This window comes from Bubalus kerabau, chromosome 23, assembly GCF_029407905.1.
Source record: "Bubalus kerabau isolate K-KA32 ecotype Philippines breed swamp buffalo chromosome 23, PCC_UOA_SB_1v2, whole genome shotgun sequence".
NCBI classification, from domain to species: domain Eukaryota; kingdom Metazoa; phylum Chordata; class Mammalia; order Artiodactyla; family Bovidae; genus Bubalus; species Bubalus kerabau.
The window spans coordinates 14,858,366-14,883,099 of NC_073646.1; the positions used below are offsets into that span (position 1 = coordinate 14,858,366).

Consider the following 24,734-nt stretch of genomic DNA (forward strand, 5'->3'; position numbering starts at 1 on the left):
TCGGGCTCTAGGTGCACCGGCTTCAGTAGTCATGACACATGGGCTGAGTCGTGGCTCCTGGGCTCTAGAGCACAGACTCAGTTGTTGCGGCTCCTGGGCTCAGCATATGGGAGATCTTCCCTAATCAGGGATCAAACCTGTGTCTCCTACGTTGACAGATGGATTCTTTACCCCTGGACCACCAGAAAAGGCCTCAAACAAGTTTTTGTGTGGATGTATCTTTCACTTCTCGTGGGTCTATACTCAGGAGTGGAATTGCTGGGTCAGGTGATAACTGTGTTCACCCTTCTGAGAAACTGCCAGACTGTCTTCCAAAGTGGCTGCACCATTGTACATACCCACCAACAACATATGAGGGTTCCAGTTTCTCCACTCAAGTGTCGTTTTGATAGGTTTCTGCCTTGGGCTTGGACACTTCACCTGGTAAATACCCAAGATATCAGGCGGAGAAGGCAATGGCACCCCACTCCAGTACTCTTGCCTGGAAAATCCCATGGATGGAGGGGCCTGGTAGGCTGCAGTCCATGGGGTCACGAAGAGTCGGATACGACTGAGTGACTTCCCTTTCACTTTTCACTTTCATGCACTGGAGAAGGAAATGGAAACCTACTCCAGTGTTCTTGCCTGGAGAACCCCAGGGATGGGGGAGCCTGGTGGGCTGCCGTCTATGGGGTCGCACAGAGTCGGACACGACTGAAGCGACTTAGCAGCAGCAGCAGCAGCAAGATATGAGGGCTCAAAACATCAGCCAGCACAATGCAATAATAATAACAATAACAATAACAACAACGTTGTACTATCATCACAACAATATCATGGGTTAGATAATGTCATTAGAATTTTAAAGATGAAGAAAGTGAAGCTTAGAGAGATTGTGACATGTCACACAGGATCACACAGCTGGCAGGTGGCTGAGCCAGGGCTTGAACTGAGATCCTCCAGATTTCAAAGCCTGTATTTTTGAAAACCATGCTATTCTGATAAGCTCAATGTCATGAACATTTGAAACTGTCAACATGCTGGATAAAGTATCAAATTATCAGGATGATATTACATTATTTTCTCTTTCAATCAACCTAAATGACAGTTGTAGAAGTATGCTGCATTGCCCCTGCTGCCCTGGCTCTTTGTAATCATCTAGCATCCCTCTGAGTCTTTGGCATTCCCAGCAGAGCAAGGCACAGAGCCAGGATGAGAAGCCAGGGCTGGAATAGCCATTTAATTCCATGCAGATGGTCACTTCAGCCAGTTATTGAACTTGAAGCATTATCACCCTGAACTAATGCAAACAGACAGGCTTCTAGGCACCGCTGTGGCACGGATGGTTTTGTCCTCTAAGATTACAGAACTGCATTACTCACACAGTCTTAGGAACGGAATTTATTCCTTTTTGAATGATAAAATGCACAGTATGAGTTTTCTGAATTTTCCAACTGCCTATACACTAACTGAGTGTATGGTGGTTGGAAAATTCAGAAAATTAAGAAGGAAGACATCTCCCACAAATCTCAACTCTTAGAAACAACCCCTGTTAACATTTTCATGCATTTATTCCTTGTCTTTTTATTTTTCATGAATTAGAAACATAGTGATTTTCCCCCCTGATTATAAAAGTAATACATATATCTTGTAGGGATATTGGAGAATTCAAAGAAAACATTATTACCTGGATGTTCATAGGTAGTATCAACAATTTAGCATATGTCATTTCAGTGTTTTATTGGATACATGTGTATATGAACACATTAAAAAATTGGGATCAAAGCACTTGTTTCATTTTATTTCTACCATTTTTATGAAATACTAGTATGATCAAGATCACAGTGTACACTTAGCCTTAACCAAAGATCAAGAATAACAGTGTATCCTTTCTACTACAATTTGCATTCTACTTTTCCTCTGATGCTCTGATTAACATTGTGTTATAATGGTTTTTTGCCATGACATTTCAAACTCTCTGTGAATATCATTTTTTAAGGTATGCCATGATCCATTGCATGCATTCCATAATTTATTTAGCCATGCCTTTGTGTAGGATATTAGACTTGTCCTAGTTTTTCCACATTTTACATAAATTGTAAGAAATATCTTATTGGTACGTATTTTTTGTTGCTGTTGTTGTTCAGTCACTCAGTTGTTTCATACTCTTTGTGACCTCATGGACTGCAGCACGCCAGGCTTCTCTGTCCTTCATCATCTCCCAGAGCTTGCTCAAACTCATGTCCATTGAGTCGGTGATGCCATCCAACCGTCTCATTCTCTGTCATCTCCTTCTCCTCCTGCCTTCAATCTTTCCCAGCATCAGGGTCTTTTCCAAAGAGCTGACTCTTCGCATCAGGTGGCCAAAGTATTGGAGCTTCAACTTCAGCATTAGTCCTTCCAATGAGAATTCAGTGTTTATTTCCTTTAGGATTGACTGGTTTGATCTCCTTTCAGTCCAAGAGACTCTCAAGAGTCTTCTTCAACACCACAGTTCAAAAGCATCCATTCTTCGGTACTCAGCTTTCTTTATGGTCCAACTCTCACGACCATACATGACTACTGGAAAAATCATATATTTCTTAGGTTAGATTCTCAGGGGTTGAATTATTGAGTCCAATAGGTCTGGCTAGCTTTTCTTTTCTTCTTGTTGTTTTTTAAAAAATCATGAACTATTTCAACCTACAGAAGAGTAAAGAGCATAACATGACAAAGTTCCCCAAAACTTTTATTTAGTTTTTTGTATTAAGTTATAATTTTCACACAGTAAAGGGCATATATCTTAAATGTCATCTCTTCCCCCCGCCCCAAGTCTATGTATTCATACACACGTCACAGTACATCATCAACCAGATGATACATTTCTAACGTTTCAATAAGCTCCCCCTCATTTCCCATTCAGTACCACCCCAAAAGTAAGCACTATTGTGACATTTATCACTGTAGATAAGTTTCACCTGTTCCTGAACTTTATAGGAATGGAATCATTTAGTATGAATTCTTCTGCATCTGACTTCTTTTTTTTAATGTTAAGCCTGTAAGATTCATCCATTTTGTTGGCAGTAGTTAGGTCAAAGTGGTTGACCTTTCGGAGAAGGAGCTGGCACCCCACTCCAGTACTCTTGCCTGGCAAATCCCATGGACGGAGGAGCCTGGTGGGCTGCAGTCCATGGGGTCGAGAAGAGTGGCCACGACTAAGAGACTTCCCTTTCAGTTTTCACTTTCATGCATTGGAGAAGGCAATGGCAACCCACTCCAGTGTTCTTGCCTGGAGAATCCCAGGGACGGGGAGCCTGGTGGGCTGCCGTCTATGGGGTCGCACAGCGTCGGACACAACTGAAGCGACTTCGCAGCAGCAGCAGCAGCAGCAGCAGTTTGACCTTTCCCACTGTTGTGGCTATAATCTCAAAAACAAAATATAAAGGTGTTAGTGACAATGTAGAGATGTAGGATCCCTCATACATTGCTGGTGGGAATGTAAAATAGTTTAACCACCATGGCAAACAGTTTGAAGGGTACTTAACAAGTTAAACATGCAATTTACCACATGGCACAGTAATTCCACTCTTCAGTATATACCCCAAAGAATTGAAAACAGATACCCGAACAGATACTTGTATACAAATGTTCATATGGATACTGTTCACAGTAGCCAAAAGGTGGAAAAACCTAAACATCCATCAGTGGATGAATGGATAAACAAATTAAGATATAGTCATACAATGATATAGTATTCAGCCTTGAAAAGGAGTGAAGCACTGATACTGGCTACAACTTGGATGAACCTCAAAAGTAGCAGGATAAGTAAAAGAAGCCAGATGCAAAAGGTCACACGTATGATGCTATGTGAAATACCCAGAAAAAGTAAGTTCATGCAAAAAGAAAGGACTGGTACTTTCAGAGACTGAAGGGAGTGGGGGAAGTGGGGAAGCTGCTTAAAGGACATGGTGGTTTCCTTAAAGGGCATTTGGTGTTTTATAACTAGATAGAGGTGGTGGTTATACCGCATTGTGAAGGTATAATACCTTGACTTGGTTGCTTTAAAACGGTTAATTTTATGTTTTGTGAATTTCACCTCAAAAACTTTTAACATAGTTAAATTATTAATATTTTTCTTTAAGGTTTGTGTTTTTTTGGGGGGGGGGAGTCTTAATATATTCTTCCATTGCAAAATAATCAAGGTATTCTACATTATAAATTTAAAAAATTTTGCTTTTCTCATTTAGGTCCTTAATCAACCTGGAATTTCTGTGTGTGTATGTGTGATGGGAAATAGAAAGTGAAAGTGTTAATCGCTCAGACGTGTTTGACTCTTTGTGACCCCATGGACAGTATTCTGCCAGGCTCCTCTGTCCATGGGATTCCCCATGCAAGAACACTGGAGTGGGCTGCCATTTCCTTCTCCAGGGGATCTTCCCCACCCAGGGATCCTACCCAGATCTCCTGCATTGCAGGCAGATTCTTTACAATCTGAGCCACCAGGGAAGAAATGTGATAGGAAACATAAAGGTGTGGTATTTATTTTAGTTTTCCATTTGTGTAGGCAAATATCTCAGCACCATTTATTGAATAGTTCATCCTTTTTGTACTGATTTGTAATGCCTCCTCTGTCATATATCAACTTTCCAAATACGTGCGGGTCCAAATGGGGGCTCTCAATTTTCTTATTAGGCCTTAAGACAGTAATTTAAGTTTAACTGGGACTTCCCTGATGGTCCAGTGGTTAAGAATTTGCCTGCCAATGCAGGGAACACGGGTTTAATCGCTGGTCCGGGAAGATTCCCACACGACACGGGACGACTAAGCCTGTGCACCACAACAAGAGAAGCCCACACAATGCTATTAGAGAGTAGCCCCTGCTCACTGCAGCTAGAGCAAGCCCGAGTGCAGCAACGGAGACCCAGCATAGCCAAATAAGTAAATTATTTTTTTAAAAAAAGGTTTAACTACCTGGGAATTAAGTGCTCCCTGTTTTATGTTCTTTGCCATTGCCTTGCCTATTCTTCGCCCTTCATTTTTTCACATAATTTTAGGGTCAGCTTGTCAAAGTTTATGTTTTATTTTTTACATTGTGATATTTATTAACAAAGATGGCCAGAAAAGGATGCGGCCACAATTACGAAGTGATAAGGATTAAAATAAAAGTTGCTTTCTATTATATTGTTCCTAGGGCATCGTAGCCAATCTAGAAGTCGAAGTTTATTTTAAAATCCTATTCCCTATTGAGATTTCAACCGAATGGCATGGAAGAGAATTGTCATCTCTTTGATACCTCATCTTTTGTAACCTTGAACATGGCATACCTATCCCTTCATTTCTTTTCAGTTCATTTTTATTTTGCTTAACAGTACTGGATAAAAAGTTAATTAATTGTCCCTTGTGACATGAAATAGTAATTTTCTTCTCAATGATTTTTTTGGCATTATGATTATATTTTAAGGTTGATTAATAATTATAGAAAACGACTACGCTTTCATGTTTGTCCTGTGTCCCCCAAACCTGCTGTTATTCATTTTAATAGATTATTTGTGGATTTTCTTGGATTTTTATATAGATAATTATACTGTCTGAAAAAGCAGCTTTGTTTCCTGTTTCAGTTCTTATACCTCATTTATTTTCTTATTTTGTGCCAAGCTAGGACCTCTCAGAAGTGGGGATTATCAGCATCCTTCTTTTGACCTTAATAAGGATGCTATTAGAGGTTCAACAGTAATTGTGATGGTTGCTATTAATTTATGATAATTACTTTTTAGAAACTTAAGGAAATGGTCTTCTAGGCTTCATTTGCTAAGCACAAGAACAAGCATGTGACTGCTAATTTTTCAGATATTTTTTCTATGTTCATTCAGATGATCAAACAGCTTTCTCCTTTGATCTGTTAATATGATATATCATATCAATAGATCTTTTCTATCAGGTCATTACTCCATTTTGGGAATAAACCCTATTTGTTCATGATGTATTTTATTTAGAATTCTTGTAGCTAGGTGAGATCACTTTGGGATTTTTTAGCATAGCATTTTAATCTGGCTTTAATATCAAGGTCATACTGTCCTCATAAGATGAGCTCTGAAACAATTTTTATAAAATAAGGATGATCTGTTATTTGGTAAAACTCACCAGTAAATGATTTGACCCTGTTGCCTTTGTGAGACTGAGGAGAAAAACTAATTTCTACATTAACAATTCAGGTTATCGGTTATCAGTGGTTATCGGTTTGCGTTTGTATTTCCTAACTGCACTTTGATGGTTTACTTTTTGAGAGAGAATTTATTGGACTGTGTCGGGTCTTAGTTGTCTCACGTGGATCTTTCGTTGCCACGCACGGACTCTCTAGTTGTGGTGCCCAGGCTTCAGTAGTCGTGGCACATGGGCTGAGTTGCCCCATGGAATGTGGGATCTTAGTTCCCTGAGCAGGGGTTGAAGCCCGGCCCTCAGCAGTGAATCCATGGAGTCCTAACCACTGGACTGCTGGGGAATACCTGAGAATCACCCATTTCCACTAAGTTTTCAAAATCTCCCTGTATTCGTATTATACATCTCTTTACTTCTTATTACTCATGAGTGCTTTGTTTGATGAGCCTCAGATGGTTTACCTTCTTTAATAGTTCTTTCCCCCAAAGGAATCAACTTTTCAGTTAGACATCCTCTCTACTACTCCTTGATTTTCTACTAGGTTGGTACAAAAGTAATTGTGGTTTTGGATGGTGAATTTTACATCATTATAACTAGGCTCAAACACATCTTTATTAATCAAAATGAATATCATTACAATCAACACATTTTTGCCAATGAGAAATAAATTTGTCCATTCCTGTAGCATAAAAATCTGTGCTTTGGGATTCGAAGAACTCTTGGGAAACATTTTCTGCCTCTGGTTGGTTGTGGAAGCATTTTCCCTGCTAAAAGTTGTTGAGATGGTTGAAGAATTTGCAGTTGGTTTGCAAGGGCTCAGGTGAATACGACGGATGAGGCAACACTTTATAGCCCAATTTGTTCAACTTTTGAAGCGTTGGTAGTGCGATGTGTGGTCGGGCATTGTCATGGGGAAGAATTGGGCCCTTTCTGTTGACTGATGTCAGCTGCAGATGTTGCAGTTTTGGGTGCATCTCATCAATTTGCTGAGCATACTCCTCACATGTAATCGTTTCACTGGGATTCAGAAAGCTGCAGTGGATCAGACAGGCAGCAGACCACCAAACAGTGACCATGAACTTTTTTTGGTGTGTTTGGCTTTGAGGAGTGCTTTGGAGCTTCTTCTTGGTCCAACCACTGAGCTGGTCATTGCTGGTTGTTGTATAAAATTCACTTTTCGCTGCACGTCCAATCCGTAGAATAAGAAAAGACAACACTTCAAAATGATTTTTTTTTATTTGAGGTCAGCTCATGAGGCACCCACTCAAGTTTTTTCACCTTTCCAATTTGCTCCAAATGCCAAAAGACCATAGAATGGTCCACACTGAGTTCTTCAGCAATTTCTCTTGTAGTTGTAAGAGGATGAGCTTTGATGATCCTCTCAATTAATCACTGCAACTTCCGAGGGCTTCTTCAAGGCTCTTGTCTCTTTTGCAAAACTTGAACCACCGTAGCACTGTACGTTAGCCATTCCTGGGCCAAAGGTGTTACTGATGTTGCGACTTGTCTCCATTGCTTTACGTATGACCCATTTTGAACTTGAATAAGAAAATCGCTCCACTTTGCTTTGTGTCTAACATCATTTCCCTAGTCTAAAATAAATAAAAAATAGACAGGTAATAAGTCATTAGCAAAAAAAAAAAGCTAGAAATGCATATTAAAATAATGTATAATATAACCACATTTATTTAAGAATGTTTTCCAATATCAAACAGTGAAATTCAACAATGCAAAACTACAATTACTTTTGCATGAAAGTAATATTTTCCTTAATTTATGTTTTTATCATTATTATTTTTTCTACTCCACTTAGGTTTTATCTGTTCTTTTTTCTTATAGTCTTTGCAGTTTAACATTTAACCATTTAAAAAAATTTATTTATTTTTTTATTGAAGAATAATTGCTTTACAGAATTTTGTTTTCTGTCAAACCTCAACATGAATCAGCCATAGGTATATCCCCTCCCTTCTGAACCTCTCTCCCACCTCCCTCCCCATCCTACCCCTCTAGGTTGTTACAGAGCCCCTGTTTGAGTTTCCTGAGCCATATAGAAAATTCCTGTTGGCTATCTATTTTACATATGGTAATGCATGTTTCCATCTTACTCTTTCCATACATCTCACCCTTTCCTCCCCTCTCCCCATGTCCATGTCTATTCCCTATGTCTGTTTCTCCATTGCTGCCCCGTAGATAAATTCTTCAGTACCATTTTTCTGGGTTCCATATATATGCTTTAGAATATGATATTTATCTTTCTCTTTCTGACTCACTTCACTCTGTATTAGGTTTTAGGTTCATCCACATCATTAGAACTGACTCAAATGCTTTCCTTTTTATGGCTGAATAATATTCCATTGTGTGTATGTACCACAACTTCTTTATCCATTCATCTGTCGATGCACATCTAACATTTAATCATTTTTTAAAACCAGTTCAACCAATTTTAAACATATAAACTCAGTGGTATTAACTATTTTCACATTGTTGTGCATCACCCCCATTCTTTTTAATTTAATTTATAACTCTTTTCATCTGTAATACTGCAAATCTATACCCAATAAATAAAACACCCCATTCTTCCCTCCTCTCAGCCTCTGGCAACTTCTATTCTACTTTCTGTTCCAGTGATTTAGACTACCCTAGGCACCTCACATAAATGGAATCATACAGTGCTTTTCTTTCTTTGACTGGCTTATTTCACTTAGCATTATATCCTCAAGTTTCATCCATGTTGTAGCCTATTACAGAATTCCTTTCCTTTTTAAAGGCTGAATAGTATTCCACTGTATGGAAAAGCCATGTTTTGCTTACCTATTCATCCTAACCCATTTATTTTTAGTCTTACATTTTTAAATGCATGCATTTAAGGCTATACATTTACTTACGTCAAAACTTACAAGTTTTGATATGTGATACTCTCATGCTTATCCAGGTCTAAATATTTTATGATTTTTATTGTTATTTCCTTTTTCTCTCATGAGCTATTTAGAAGTTCTTTCATTGATTATAAATTTTTAATGACTCTTGTTACCAGTTGATAAATCATTTTCTTAAAAGGCTGGGCCTCTTCATTCCTCCATGAGCCATGTGGATCCCGAAAATCACCCCCTATTATATCTTAAAAATAAGAACAAACAATAGATAATCAACCTGTGTCCTATAGGTCTTCCCTCTTCCCCATACAAAGCTACATACCTGTGCAGTTAAGAAGGTCAGGACAATCAAGGGGCTAGGTCTAGATTCAAGTGCTGACCAGACCACTTGGTAAGTGTGGAAATTTGGGCAAATAAATTAATCTTTCTGCATCTCAGTTTCATCTTCTATAAAACAATGCTAACAAAACAGTATCTGTTTCACAGAGTTATTGGGGAGTGTTCAGCACTTAGCCATCATTCAATAAATATTACTATTTAAAAAATCCATCTAGCTGTGGATTTTACTTTGTACTTTTAATGCTGCCATGCTAATATCAACCCCTGGGTTTCTGGGCAGTAAAGACCCATGTTCTAAATAGCTTTGTTATACTGATGTCCAAAATATTTTTATGCCCCTCAAGTTCATGCAAACACCTACAGGGTGGACACAGGCACTGGGAGAGAAGACTGTCCCATTTTACATTCAAATTCAAAATGCACATAAATGCAAACTACAGAGGTTCTCACAAGCACAGAACACACAGATCCAGGTCCACACTCACGCTTCCAAGCACTCGCCACAAAGATGGATCCATCGCCCACAGATAGAAATGCTCTCACAAATCCCACTCAAAGCCTAGCAGCACTCTGACATATCACAAGCCACTCGCAGCGCCAGCCCCATGCAAAGCATCGCCACCTGCTCCAGTAGGGGGCTGCTGCCTTGTTTTTACTTCCTTTAGGTTGGTTCTATTTTAGTTGTTGTTTTTGTTGTTCTTCGAGTTATTATCTGCCCCCTTTTCTGTCTACCCAGCCCCCAAGCTCCCCTCCCAAGCCTCCACTGCGCATGCGCCCTCATCCTTTCCACGCCCCCCTCCCCGGGTACCAGTCGGCGCTCCCCGGCTTTGGCGGCGGAAGAGATGGAACCGCGTCACGAGCGCCCGGCCCCTTAAAACGCTGCTGGCTGGAGCCGCCTCCCTCCCTGCAGCCCGCGGCAGGGATGGAGTAGAGGGAGACCGGTCGACCTGCCCGCGGGGATCAGCGATGGAGTTGAAGCAATCTTTGTCCGTCCATCTGGAAGCGGAGAAGCCTCTGAAGCGCTATGGGGCGGTGGAGGAGACGGCGTGGAAAGCGGAGGGACTGGGGAGAAGTGAGTAGTCGGGCGGGGTGGGTGGGACAGTTGGGGATCGGTGCGCCGGAGCCGGTGGTCGCAGGAGCGCCGGGTTGGTAGGGAGCGGACCGAGGGGAGCGCCCCCGCAGCGGGGCTTTAGTCGCTGGAGCGGGAATGCGCAGCGCTGCGACGCTGTCTCCCGCGAACAAAAGGGGGACCCTCCGGACTGGGTTTCTCCGGGAGGCTCGGAAATCTCCAGGCAGCTGAGCCGGGAGCGTGGGGTGGACGCGGGAGTCACCGGATCCAAGCTCGCAGCTGGTTTTGGAAAGTAGGGTCTTTCCCACCAGCCGAGCGAGGAAGGTCTTTTCTCCGCCCGGGATGCGCTAAGGCGGGCTGGAGCCTTGGACCATCCTGGAAAGCGCCCACGGACCCGGAGAGGGGGGAGTGTCCTCTGGGTTTCTGCTTTTGCTTCTCCGTCGGCGCGAGGTTCAGGGCACACCTGAAATTCCCAGCGTTTCTTTCCCCTGCTTTCTCCAGGGTTGCGAGTGGGAGGGAAAGGGTTAGGGGAGGGTTAACCCTGTGCACGCCCTTCCCCTTTCTCTCTGGACTCAGAATCTTTCTGCTTTGGGTGCAGTCCTAGAAGGCAGTTCGGAAACGGACCGATTGTAAATATTTGCTGCTTCTCTCTACGGTATTTTGGGGTCAACAGCATTAACAAATAAACTAAGGATTTTTGTGTTTAATGAATAGGATGCTGTAGTTGAAACTCTTGCCCTTAAAGTATAGAGGCAGCTGCAGGGGCCCTAGGGTCACTAGCCCTCCCCGCAAATCCGGGCGCTTCATGGTGTCCCTACCCTTGTACTTCATCCTTGGGGCTGGGAAAGGCCCTCTCGCCCTTCTCAAGGACCCTCGGCTTGCTGCCGTGGCGCTGAGCAGTGTTGGATCAAAATATTGTGAATATGCTCTTTTCCTGTCTTCACCTGGTAGAAGACTCTGTGTGTGTGTGTTTGTGTGTGTGTTTTCTCCATAGCTGTAATTACAGATTTAGAAGATCTTTTTAGAATGGCTCAACTGTACTCTGGTTTTCATGGGTTCAAATAGAAATCACAACCAATGTCATAGTTCTCCACCTGAAACTGGGAGAGTGTCCAGCCTCTCTCCTTTTCTTTCTTCTTTTAAAAATCTGGGTTCTTCCTCTGGTTTCATCCTTTTAAAACCCTGTGGCTTTGGTACTTTAGCATAACAGCAGAGCTGAGGGTCTCTGGTCTCCCTGCAAGCTCCACATAATACCCACAATGGCTGCCTTTTGTTGATGGATTGCCATGTATTAGGTCTTGCCTGTGCTAAGAACTTTAAATCCATCCTCTCATTCAATCCGCATAACAGCCTCCTTAAGAGGAATATTATGACTTATGACTCCCCTTACACAGAGGGAAAAACTGGGGCTTGCTTAGGTAATGGGATTTAAGTGGCAGAGTCAAGATTTGAACTCAGGTTTGTTGGGCCCCTGAGCCCCTCTCTGCTTTTTACAAAAGGTATTTTGCTATCAGGTTTCCAGGAAGCTTTGTAAATCTGTTGAGAGAGTCTCAGAACACATTCAGTGATTTTTCTTTTTTTTTTTTCCCTCCACCCCCACCCTAGCCTGGGCCAGTGGCATGCAGACTCTTGGTTCCCAGACCAGGGATCAAACCTATGCCCCCTGCATTGGAAGCTCAGAGTCTTAACCACTGGACCACCAGGGAAGTCCCATATTTCGTGCTTTTAGAAGTATGTGGCAGCCTGTTGGTTATGATGGCCTTGAAAGAAAATTTGGATCTGTGCAGAAAAGAAGCCCTGGGTTTGAATCCTGGCTCTGCCCCTTTGCTGGCTATATGACTGAATTTGTGACTAGTCACATCTTTTAAGCCTCTCTCTGCCTCCCTTTTCTGAAATGGAGATGCTAATAGAATCTACCTTGTAGCTTAATTGTGACCATTCAGTAAGATGATATAGAGTTCAAGGTAAGTGCAAAATATATTAGCTGCTTCCATTATTTTATTACTACATCTGTGGTAAGAACCTGCTTCTATCCTTTGCAAAGAATTATATAAAGCAACACTGAACTAAAATTACAATGTTGGCCAGGTCCCTGATAATTCTCTTATGGTTTTTTACTTTCTCACCATTTTATTAGGAAAAGTTTTAAGCATACAGGAAAATTACAATGGAAACTTGGTAGCATTTTCACCCCTGAAATTTTTGTACTTCTCAGTCATAGACTGCAAACTGTTAAAGGCTTGGCCAAAAGACTTTCTCATCCTCTCTCTTCCAAACCGTTGAAGATTCTGACTCTTTTCTCATTCAAATGCAGGACCACAGTTTCTGATCTGCTTTTGGTGTTGATCCCCAAATCATTTTTTTTCCATTCTAACTTAGTCAAATCCAAAAGCTTCTTAAAGCACTGATCCAGATTTTCACTTTTGAATCTTAAATTTGGGATTGTTTGCAGGTTTTGATCTCTAGACTCTCATCTGTGGCCTTTCTTTTTATTATTAAAGTGGCTTTTTAATTTTTTTTGATGCTATATCAACTCCTAAGGGATCTATGCATCCATCCTGTAACATCTGAGGCCTACATTAATTTATTAACGAAGTGTGAAAATTAGTAAAATTGATTCTGTGGCATAACAATTGCCAAATCAACGTTGTTATGCACGAAATGCTGGAGAAGAAAGAGAGGCCCATTAAAAAGAAGATATACTCTGTTTAACTTTTACACATATTTAAACACTTTATGTTAAACATGGAGTACAAGCGTGCTAAGTCGCTTCAGTCCTGTCCGACTCTTTGCGAACCCGTGGACTCTAGCCCTCTAGCATCCTCTGTCCATGGGATTCTCTAGGCAAGAATACTGGAGCGGATTGCCATGCATGCCCTACTCCAGTCTTCCCGACCCAGGGATCGAACCTGTGTCTCTTACGTCTCCTGCTTTGGTGTAGGTGTTACTTAAAAAAACTTGAAAAAGGATGGAAAAAATTGCAAAACTGGTCATTTTCAGTTAGGGCTGTATTAATTGTTGTCTTTACTGTTGGTTGTTGTGGTTGTTTAGTCGCTAAGTCATGTCTGACTCTTTGCGACCCCATGGACTGTAGCCTTCCAGGCCCCTCTGTCCATGTGATTTCCCAGGCAAGAATATTGAAGTAGGTTGCCATGTCCTCCTCCAGGAGATCTTCCTGACCCAGGGATCCAACCCCACGTCCCCTGCATTGGCAGGTGGGTTCTTTACCACTGAGCCCTAGAGGAAGCCCATTGGTACTGTAAGCTATAGTTTTTCGGTAGAAGATATGTATAGTACAGTAAGCAAGAGTCAAATGACATGGGTCCAAACCAGCTCTGACACTTTGTCTCTTTGTCACCCAGGGACAATGGCTGAACCATTCTGTGAGTCATCTGTCTCATCTATAAAATGGAAATGTGTTGGTTTGAACCCTTGGGAATTTCCTGGGTGAAATCTGAAACTGGCCCTTTACACAGAGGGCAAATGGAGGCCAAAGAAACAGGTGGCCATTCCAGATTGGTAGGAGGCAGGTATAATAACAAGGAAACTTATACATGAAATTTGTCTTGGGCGCTGCAAAATAGTAGATCATTGTACCCACCTTCCAGATTCTCAAGAGTTTATATAGAAGCCTTAATGGGGTTCAGTCGTGTGTCCAGATGGTGCCAACAACACCCTACTGTCTCAAAGCCACATCCTTGAACTGGCTCCTTGAACGAGAAGAGTGGGCAGAGTGAACATTTTGAGGCTAGAAGAGGACTGAGTAATAGTCCATTGTACATATGTACTGCATCTTCTTTATACATTCATCTGTTGATAGACATTTAGGTTGCTTCCATGTCCTGGCTATTATAAATAGTGCTGCATAAGATAAGATATAGTACATATCTACAATGGAATATTACTCAGCCATAAAAAGGGAATGAAATTGTGTCATTTGTAGTGATGTGGACAGACCTAGAGTCTGTCATACAGAGCAAAACCAGTTAGAGAAAAATACATTCACATATATATGAAATCTAGTAAAAGGGTACAGATGAACCTATTTGCAGGGAAGGAATACAGACATGTGGACACAAGGGGAGAAGCGGGGGATGGGATGAATTGGGAGATTGGAATTGACATATATACACTCGTGTTCAGTCGCTTCAGTCATGTCTGACTCTTTGCAACCCCGTGGACTTCAGTCCACCTGGCTCCTGTGTCCATGGAATTTTTCAGGCAGGGATACTATAGTGGATTGCCATTTCCTTCTTCAGGGGATCTTCCCAACCCAGGGATCGAAGGTATGTCTCCTGCATTGGCAGGTGGATTCTTTACCGCTGAGCCATCACCAAAGTCATATATATACACTTGTTGTTCAGTTGCTGAGTCATGTCCAGCTCTTTTCGACCCCAAGGACTGCAATACCTCTGGCTTCCCTGTCCTTCACTATCTCTTGGAGTTTGCTTAAACTCATGTCAATTGAGTCAGTGATGCCATCCAACCTTCTCATCCTCTGTCTCCCCTTCTCATGCCCTCAATCCTTCCCAGCATCAGGGTCTTTTCCAGTAAGTCAGCTCTTCGTATCAGGTGGCCAAAGTTTTGGAGCTTCAACTTCAGCATCAGTCCCTCCAATGAATATTCAGGATTGATTTCCTTTAGGATTGACTGGCTTGATCTTGCTGTCCAAGGGACTCTGAAGAGTCTTCTGCAGCACCACAGTTGGAAAGTATCCATTCTTTGGTGGTTAGCCTTCTTTATGGTCTAACTCGCACATCCGTGCATTACTATTGGAAAAACCATAGCTTTGACTAGATGGACCTATGTCAGCAAAGTGATGTCTCTGCTTTTTATTATGCTGTTACATGTCTATGTTTGTCATAGCTTTTCTTCCAAGGAGCAAGTTTCTTTTAATTTCGTGGCTGCAGTCAGAGTCTGCAGTGGTTTTGGAGCCCAGGAAAATAAAGTCTGTCACTCTTTTCATTTTTTCTCATTTGCCACAAAGTGATGGGACTGGATGCCTTTTGAATGTTGAATTTTAAGCCAACTTTTTCACTCTTTTACCTTCATCAAGAGACTCTAGTTCCTCTTCGCTTTCTGCCATAAGGATGGTATCATCTACATATATGAGGTTGTTGATTTTTTTATTTTTTAAGGACAGGAGATGGGTGAGGAGCCTCTGGTTACTCTGTCTAGCCAGAGAGTCATCTGATAGTCACATACGCTGAATGACTTCATCCAACAGGATAATAGGGACCACTTTAGGCTGTTGGGAGGATTAAATGAGATACTGTGTGTAATGCATTTAACACAGTGCTTGGCACACAATCAGCAGCCAGTCTGTCATAATGGGATTTCAGTGACTGGCACCCATCAGCACTGGTGGAGACGATTCCAGCCTGCTGGTCTGTTTTTCCTTGCGTCCTTTTCTTTGTAAATTCCAGGTGATGCTTGTGTAGATACCGCTGTCTTCCTCACTGGAAGATGTAGGAAATGGCTTTCACACCCTTGGAAATCACCTAGTATTTTCTCTTTTGAGAAAGAGCCTAAATTGCTCCTATCCACCTTTGACAGCATATTCCCACTAGAAGTGAGTAGTTTTTTTTGTTTTTTTTTTTTTTTACTCAGTTGGAAAATGCGTAGTGACATGTCATTGTGGTTAGGTACATAAAAATATTGCTTTCAACCAACTGTAATTAATTGAGGGAGACATGAAGACAAGGTGCCTTTTGACAAAGCATAGTGCTTTTTAAAAGCACAGTTGTGGCCAATTCTTGAAAGATTTGAGTGTGCCTTAAAGGACGATCAAGATTTTGAACAGGGGAATTGGGGGGGAGGGTGGCACAGCGGGTAGGAGATGCCAGGAGAGATAACAGAATTGGCAGAGGCATAGAGGTGGAAATAAATGTGCTGTGAGGAGGAGATTGGACTGAAGTGGAAAGCTCAAATGATAATCTTTCTATAAACCCAGGAGAGATGACAGTTATTTAAAAATCCAAGGGTGTGTGCTGACTGGCAAACAGATCATTAAACTGGCCAACGTTTTAGGTTTAATAAACAGCGAGGAGACCGAATGCTATGAATTGTTGGCAATCTATGTAATATATTCTTGGGGAAGAGTCCGTGTTTCATCTGTTTGATTAAATATGCTAATTATAGTTTTTCAACTTTATTTTGCTTTGGCCTTATTTCTGTTTTCTTGTTACAGAAGTAATACATGCACTTTATAAAAATTCAAATTCATCTGAAATATAAAAATAAAAGTTGAAAAATAACCATAACCTGCTCTCCCATCCTCATTTATTTATTCAATCAGATCAGATCAGATCAGATCAGTCACTCAGTCGTGTCCGACTCTTTGCGACTCCATGAATCGCAACACGCCAGGCCTCCGTGTCCATCACCAACTCCCGGAGTTCACTGAGACTCACGTCCATTGAGTCAGTGATGCCATCCAGCCATCTCATCCTCTGTCATCCCCTTCTCCTCCTGCCCCCAATCCCTCCCAGCATCAGAGTCTTTTCCAATGAGTCAACTCTTCGCATGAGGTGGCCAAAGTACTGGAGTTTCAGCTTCAGCATCATTCCTTCCAAAGAAATCCCAGGGCTGATCTCCTTCAGAATGGACTGGTTGGATCTCCTTGCAGTCCAAGGGATTCTCAAGAGTCTTCTCCAACACCACAGTTCAAAAGCATCAACTCTTCGGCACTCAGCCTTCTTCACAGTCCAACTCTCACATCCATACATGACCACAGGAAAAACCATAGCCTTGACTAGACGAACTTTTGTTGGCAAAGTAATGTCTCTGCTTTTGAATATGCTATCTAGGTTGGTCATAACTTTCCTTCCAAGGAGTAAGCGTCTTTTAATTTCATGGCTGCAGTCACCATCTGCAGTGATTTTGGAGCCCAAAAAAATAAAGTCTGACACTGTTTCCACTGTTTCCCCATCTATTTGCCATGAAGTGGTGGGACCGGATGCCATGATCTTTGTTTTCTGAATGTTGAGCTTTAAGCCAACTTTTCACTCTCCATTTTCACTTTCATTAAGAGGCTTTTGAGTTCCTCTTCACTTTCTGCCATAAGGGTGGTGTCATCTGCATATCTGAGGTTATTGATATTTCTCCCGGCAATCTTGATTCCAGCTTGTGTTTCTTCCAGTCCAGCGTTTCTCATGATGTACTCTGCATATAAGTTAAATAAACAGGGTGACAATATACAGCCTTGACGAGCTCCTTTTCCTATTTGGAACCAGTCTGTTGTTCCATGTCCAGTTCTAACTGTTGCTTCTGCTTTATAAGTCCCAGGTAGTGTTCTGGGGGCTGCGAGTATGGTATGGAGCAAGACAGGCAAGGTTCCTGCCTGCATGGAGCTTCTATTCTAAGGGGAACCTGGAAATGGACTGCGGGTGAAGATGTCAGGTAATACGTAAATAAATAATGTCCAGGTGATGTTGTGTTACATGAGAATTAATAGGGGAGGGGCTTCCCTGGTGGTCTAGTGGTTAAGAATCTGCCTTGCAATGCAGGGATGTGAGTTCGATTCCTGGTCGGGGAACTAGGGTCCCACATGCAGTGGGGCAGCTAAGCCCCTACTCGCAACTTCTGAGCCTGCAAAAGCACAAATAGAGAGCCCGCTCACCTCAATGAAGATCCCACCTGCAGCCAAATAAATAAATATTGAAAAAAAGAGGATTAGTAGAGGAGGGATATTTTCCATCCAGTGGTCAGGAAATGCTTTTCTAAGGAGGTGACATTTTGCCATGTAAATGTCAGGGATCCAGGAAGCAAATGTAAAGGCCCTTGATATATTAGCAGAAGAGTCAGAAGGCCAGGGTGGCTGGAACCCAGAGAGTCAGGGAAGAGAGTGGAGATAAATCAGAGAGGAGCCAGATTGGGTAGAAGCTTGTAGGTTGTGGTTAAAAAAAAAAAAAAATTACAGGTTTTATGCCCATTGCAGGAGAAGCTGCTGCTGATTATTTAGCTTGAGGTTAACATGAACTGGCTCATTTTTTTCTTAAGATTTTTTTCTTAATGTGGACCATTTTTTTTTTAAGTCTTTATTGAAGATGTTACAATATTGCTTCTGTTTTATGTTTTAGTTTCTTGGCTGCAAAGCGTGGGGGATTTTAGCCCTGCCACCAGGGATCAAACCCGCACCCACGCCCTGGGAAGCAAAGTCTTAATCCCTGGACCAGCAGGGAAGTCCCTGGTTTTTGTTTGTAAAAGCTCACGTAGGCTACTGGCTGGAGTATAAGACCATAGTGGGCAAGTGGTGATCGATGTAATTATCCTTTCCTGTAGTCCCGGTTCCTTCTTTATCAATACTATTCTGGATAAGTGATGGGAATTTCCTTAGTGTGGAAGGTGTGACCAGGGTACAGGGAGCGTGGACTGCCTTTTGGGAGACTGAGCACCAGGTTCTTCTCCCGTGGAGCTAGTGGTCAAGAACCCATCCACCAATGCAGGAGACATAAGAGATGAGGGCTCGATCCCTGGGTCAGAAAGATCCCCTGGAGGAAGAAATGGCAACCCACTCCAGTATTCTTGCCTGGAAACTTCCACGGACAGAGTAGTCCATGGGGTTGCAAAGAGTCGGGCATGACTGAAGCGACTTGGCATGCATGCACTGGCTTAAGTTCTCAGAGGTGTGCCAGCCTCTGCTTTCTGCCTGGAGAGGCAACTGACTGTGCAACTTATTGCTGTTGCTGCTGCTAAGTCGCTTCAGTCATGTCCGACTCTGTGCAACCCCATAGATGGCAGCCCACCAGGCTCCCCCGTCCTTGGGATCCTCCAGGCAAGAACACTGGAGTGGGTTGCCATTTCCTTCTCCAATGCATGAGAGTGAAAAGTGAAAGTGAGGTCGCTCAGTCATGTCCGACTCTTGGCAACCCAATGGACTGCAGCCTACCAGGCTCCTCTGTCCGTGGGATTTTCCAGGCAAGAGTACTGGAGTGGGTTGCCATTTCCTTCTCCAATGCATGAAAGTAAAAAGTGAAAGTGAAGTCGCTCAGTCGTGTCCGACTTTTCGCGACCCAATGGACTGCAGCCTACCAGGCTCCTCCGCCCATGGGATTTTCCAGGTAAGAGTACTGGAGTGGATTGCCATTGCCTTCTCCGTAACTTATTCCAGGAAACATGAATAGCAGGATATGAAGATTGTGAATATATTATTAGCTAATATGTACTCTGAACAAAGTTACTTATTTACATTGCTCTGTTTATTCTCTTAAGTTTCATTTTTACATTTCCTTCTTATGTGTCCATTGGAGGAAAAATCCATTATGCCTATTCTTGGTCTCGATGAATTATTAAATACTTATTAATAATAATAGTAGTTAATGAGCCTTAGCTATGAACTCGAGCTTATTAGATTCTATTAGTTCAGTTGATTGTAACTCCCCTTTTATATGTGGGGAAACTGAGGCTTAAGGAAGTTAAGAAAACTAAAGGTCACAAAACCAGTGAGTGGCAGAGCTGGAGCCTAATTCTAGCTCTGTCTGACTCTAAACGTTCCTAGCTAGTGTCTGTTATTCGTGGCCCCATGCTCAAAATTGCAGAGATCAGAGATGAAATACAGCTCCCAGTCATAAGAAGCTTACAGATTTGGAGGTGTCATAGATGTGAAGAACACCATGATTTACGTGTATCAGTTCAGTCACTCAGTTGTGTCCAACTCTTTGCGACCCCATGGACTGCAGCATGCCAGGTCTCCCTGTCCATCACCACCTCCTGGAGCTTGCTCAAACTCATGTCCATCTAACCATCTCATCCTCTGTCGTCCCCTTCTCCTCCTGCCTTCAATCTTTCTCAGCATCAGGGTCTTTTCCAGAAGTCAGTTCTTTGAGTCAGGTGGCCAAAGTATTGGAGCTTCAGCTACACAGAAATACACATGTTATTTATGTGTATAAACAGTATGAAACAGATGCTAAATGAAGGTACAAGTAGAAAGCGAACAGAAGAGCTTGGCTCTTCCTGGGGCTCCAGTATGACAGCAAGGAGGAGTGTCTGCACTGGACCTGAAGGCTGAGCAGGGTTTCAGTGGGTGAAGAGAGAGAAGGACATTTCGGGTGAACTGCCAGCCCCAGGCAGGGAGGTGGAGATCACAAAGGCCAGAGTCCATGTATTGGTGCCAGCTTTTTTTTTTTTTTTCCCTGTTTCTTTCCCCATGGAAAGAAACCTCAGGATCTGTCTGGTTCACTTGAATGAATCACCTGCTGCCTGGATGGGCCTGAGAGCTGGAGATAAGCACAGGTGGAGGCTCTTTTAGCGTAGTCCTTCAGAACGTCACTCACCAAGCTCCCCCAAAGATGCTTACCATACAGTCCCTTCATTCCTTCACTGTTCACTCACCCAATGGGCTTGAGCCCCTACTATGTGTCAGCTAACGAAGACGAGCCAGACCTCACCATTAAGGAGTTCTTAGGTCTGCTGTATTCTAACACTGTAATCTTGGGCAAGTTGCCTAACTTCCCTGAACCTCAGTCTCTTCATCCATAAAATGGGAATGTACTTAATACCACTGAACACTTAGAAATGATTAAGATGGGAACGCCCTGGTGGCCCAATGGTTAGAACTCAGCATTCTCATTGTCAGGTGCTGGGTTCGATCCCTGGTCAGGATACTAATATCCCTCAAGCTGTGTGGCATGGCCAAAAAAACAATTTAAAAAAATGGAAAAAAGAGAACTCTTTAAATACAGGTATAGGTTATATAGTATCATGGCATCTGTTCCCATCACTTCATGGGAAATAGAAGGGGAAACAGTGGAAACAGTGTCAGACTTTATTTTTTTGGGCTCCAAAATCACTGCAGATGGTGATTACAGCCATGAAATTAAAAGACGCTTACTCCTCGGAAGGTAGGTTATGACCAACCTAGATAGCATATTCAAAAGCAGAAACATTACTTTGCCAACAAAGGTCCGTGTAGTCAAGGCTACGGTTTTTCCTGTGGTCATGTATGGATGTGAGAATTGGACTGTGAAGAAAGCTGAGTGCCGAATAATTGATGCTTTTGAACTGTGGTGTTGGAGAAGACTCTTGAGAGTCCCTTGGACTGCAAGGAGATCCAACCAGTCCATTCTGAAGGAGATCAGCCCTGGGCTTTCTTTGGAAGGAATGATGCTAAAGCTGAAACTCCAGTACTTTGGCCACCTCATGCGAAGAGTTGACTCATTGGAAAAGACTCTGATGCTGGGAGGGATTGGGGGCAGGAGGAGAAGGGGATGACAGAGGATGAGATGGCTGGATGGCATCACTGACTCGATGGATGTGAGTTTGAGTGAACTCCAGGAGATGGTGATGGACAGGGAGGCCTGGCGTGCTGCGATTCATGGGGTCGCAAAGAGTCGAACACGACTGAGTGACTGAACTGAACAAATATATGATAGGTCCAAGTGGTCAAACCAAGAGATGGTTCTGGGGTCTGGAAAAGAAAAGGACATTTGAAGAAGGCTGAAAAGGTGAAGAGTGTTTAATCACTGACTGGAGGGAACAGCATTCCAGGCAGAGGGAATAGCGCATGTGTAGACTGACATGAAACAGCATATTTGACCTAGGAATTGCAGGTGGGTCAGTCATGTTTGAGAGAGACAAGACAGGTGGAGGACTTTTCCGGTGGTCCAGTGGCAAAGACTCTGAACCCCCAATATAGGGAGCCCAGTTCCATCCCTGGTCAAGGACCTAGATCCCACATGCTGCATTGAAAGATTCCACCTACCACAATGATGATGAAAGATCCAGCGTGCTGTAAATTTCAGAGGCCTGAGTAAGGAATTAAACTCTGATATTCATTAGAAGACTGATGCTGAAACTGAAGCTCCAGTACTTTGGCCATTGGATTCAAAGAGCCAACTCATTGGAAAAGACCCTGATGCTTGGAAAGATTGAAGGCAGGAGGAGAAGGGGATGACAAAGGATGAGATGGTTGGATGGCATCGTCAACTCAATTGACATGAGTTTGAGCAAACTCTAGGAGATAGTGAAGGACAGGAAGCCTGGCAGGCTGCCATCCAGGGGGTCACTCAGAGTCGGACAGGACTAAAGCGACTTAGCAACAGCAGCAGCAGATTTGAGCAGATTAAAGCTGCCAGGCTGTATGGAGCCACTGCAGGACAAGGGGCAGAAGTAAAGAAAGTGGCATCTTAGGAAGACTTATGTGGCAGTTGTTGTAGACTGGATGAAAGAGCAGGAACTCTGGGGTGGTGGAAGACCAACCTGGTGTGTTTTGGAATCATCTGATAAAATGGCAACCCGCTCCAGTATTCTTGCCTGGGAAACCCCGTGGACAGAGGAACCTAGCGGGCTGCAGTCCATGGGATTGCAAAGAACTGGACACAACTAAGCCACTGAGCACGCACGCACGCACGGTCATGACGTCACAGGGACTGGGCAGTGGGTGGGAGCAAGGGGCTAACCAGACATCTGGAAGGGAAAAAACATTGGTGATTGATTGCAGAGAGGAAAGACAGAGGCTCTTCTAAGCATAGACAGCGACAGGTGGGAAATAACTGTTGGTAGCCTGAAGTCTTAGGAATTTACATAGGCATCGGTGCTGGTTACTTTCGCTCTCAATAGGGTTTAAAAAGGTGCGTGGATTATGGGTTTTGGGAAAAGTAATAGTAATGGCCTCTTACCTTTATAGCACTTTCCAATGTATACTTCCCCCGTGTTTTCTAACTTACTCTTTACATAAAGGACAAAGAGCAGGAGGTGTCGTGGCAGGACTCACCCCAGGGAAGGAGAGCAGCCTGTACAGGCTGAGCGAGAGCACAACAGTCCGGGTTGTTTGCACTGGACGAGGGTTGTTTGCACTGGACCAGGGTGCCCGGGGGTATGTCTGTTTGGATGACACACAAACAGCAGCTGCATCACAAGATGGTGACAAGTGTGTCTGGATTTCATAAAATCCAAAGTGGAAAGTAACTAAACGCATAACACCAATCACTCAGTTCATTTAAAATTTCCAAACAGGGGACTTCCCTGATGTTCCAGTGTTTAAGAATCCACCTTTCAGTGCAAGGGATGCGGGTTTGATTCCTGGTCAGGGAACTAAGATCCTACATATCATAGGGCAGTTAAGCCCATGAGCCACAACTAAGACCCAATGCAGCAAATAAGTAAATACGTATTTTTTTAAATTCCCAAACAGGTAAGTCATCCATTCATGTATTTTTCCATGCATCTATTCATTTCTTCATTCTTTGAATATGTATTTAACGGCAGCCTCGTATGCCAGATAATTGTGCTAAGCCCTTGAAAGTATAGTAGCGCTTTGAGTAAGACATATATTGTCTGTGCCTTCAGATAACTTAAGGTCTTCTGGTAAAATAGAACTACCATATGATCCAGCCATCTCACTTCTGGATATTCCTGAAGGAGATGAAGACAGTGGATCAAAGAGTCCTCTGCACCTCCATGTTTGTAACAGCATTATTCACAGTAGCCAAGACATGCAAACAACCTAAGTGTCTATCAATGGATGAATGGATAAAGAAGCGTTGTGTGCAATGGAAAATTCTTAAAGAGATGGGAACACCAGACCACCTTACCTGTCTCCTGAGAAACCTGTTTGCAGGTCAAGAAGCTACAGTTAGAAATGGACATGGAACAACAGACTGGTTCCAAATTGGGAAAGGAGGATGAAAAGGCTGTATATTGTCACCCTGATTATTTTACTTATATGCAGAGTACATCATGTGAAATGCCAGGCTGGATAAATCACAAGCTGAAATCAAGATTTGCCAGGAGAAATATCAACAGCCTCAGATATGCAGATGACCCCACTCCAATGGCAGAAAGTAAAGAGGAACTAAAGAGCCTCTTGATGAGGCTGAAAGATGAGAGTGAAAAAGCTGGCTTGAAACTCAACATTAAGAAAACTTAAGATTATGATATCCAGTCCCATCACTTCATGGCAAATAGAAGGGGATAAGTGGAAGCAGTGAGAGATTTTATTTTCTTGGGCTCCAAAATCACTGCAGATAGTGACTGCAGTCATGAAATTAAAAGCCACTTGCTCCTGGGAAGGAAAGATGTTTGCTCCTGACAGACCTAGACAGCATATTAAAAAGCAGAAAACATCACTTTGCTGACAAAGGTCCATCTAGTCAAAGCTATGGTTTTTCCAGTAGTTGTGTATGGATTCGAGAGTTGAACCATAAAGAAGGCTGAGCACCAAAGAATTAATGCTTTCCAATTGTGGTCTTGGAGAAGACTCTTGAGAGTCCCTTGGACAGCAAGGAGTATCAAACCAGTCAGTCCTAAAGGAAATCAACCCTGAATATTCCCTGGAAGGACTGGTGCTGAAGTTGAAGCTCCAATACTTTGGCCACCTGATTCGAAGAGCTGACTTGAAA

At 42.8% G+C, this 24,734-nt stretch overlaps 1 protein-coding gene and 1 long non-coding RNA gene across 5 annotated transcripts in view; one reads left to right on the forward strand and one right to left on the reverse strand.

The window, feature by feature from the left end:
- Positions 1 to 6,097: 6,097 nt before the first annotated feature.
- On the reverse strand, positions 6,098 to 10,084 carry LOC129637723 (uncharacterized). 4 transcript variants are annotated; one of them, XR_008707559.1, is made up of 4 exons: positions 9,949 to 10,084; positions 9,310 to 9,374; positions 9,146 to 9,231; positions 6,098 to 7,706 (listed from the first exon to the last, which is right to left on the reverse strand). It is a non-coding gene; the product is annotated as an uncharacterized LOC129637723 (long non-coding RNA). The 4 variants fall into 4 exon arrangements; XR_008707557.1 differs by having other exon boundaries at positions 9,012 to 9,231; XR_008707558.1 differs by lacking the exon at positions 9,310 to 9,374.
- A 139-nt stretch (positions 10,085 to 10,223) lies between these two features.
- BMERB1 (bMERB domain containing 1) overlaps positions 10,224 to 24,734 on the forward strand; it is a 145,282-nt gene continuing 130,771 nt past the window's right edge. Inside the window, exon 1 of the mRNA XM_055561952.1 lies at positions 10,224 to 10,398. Within this exon, the coding sequence (XP_055417927.1) occupies positions 10,293 to 10,398 (106 nt within the window). The 5' untranslated portion in view covers positions 10,224 to 10,292. The remainder of the gene's footprint in view (positions 10,399 to 24,734) is intronic.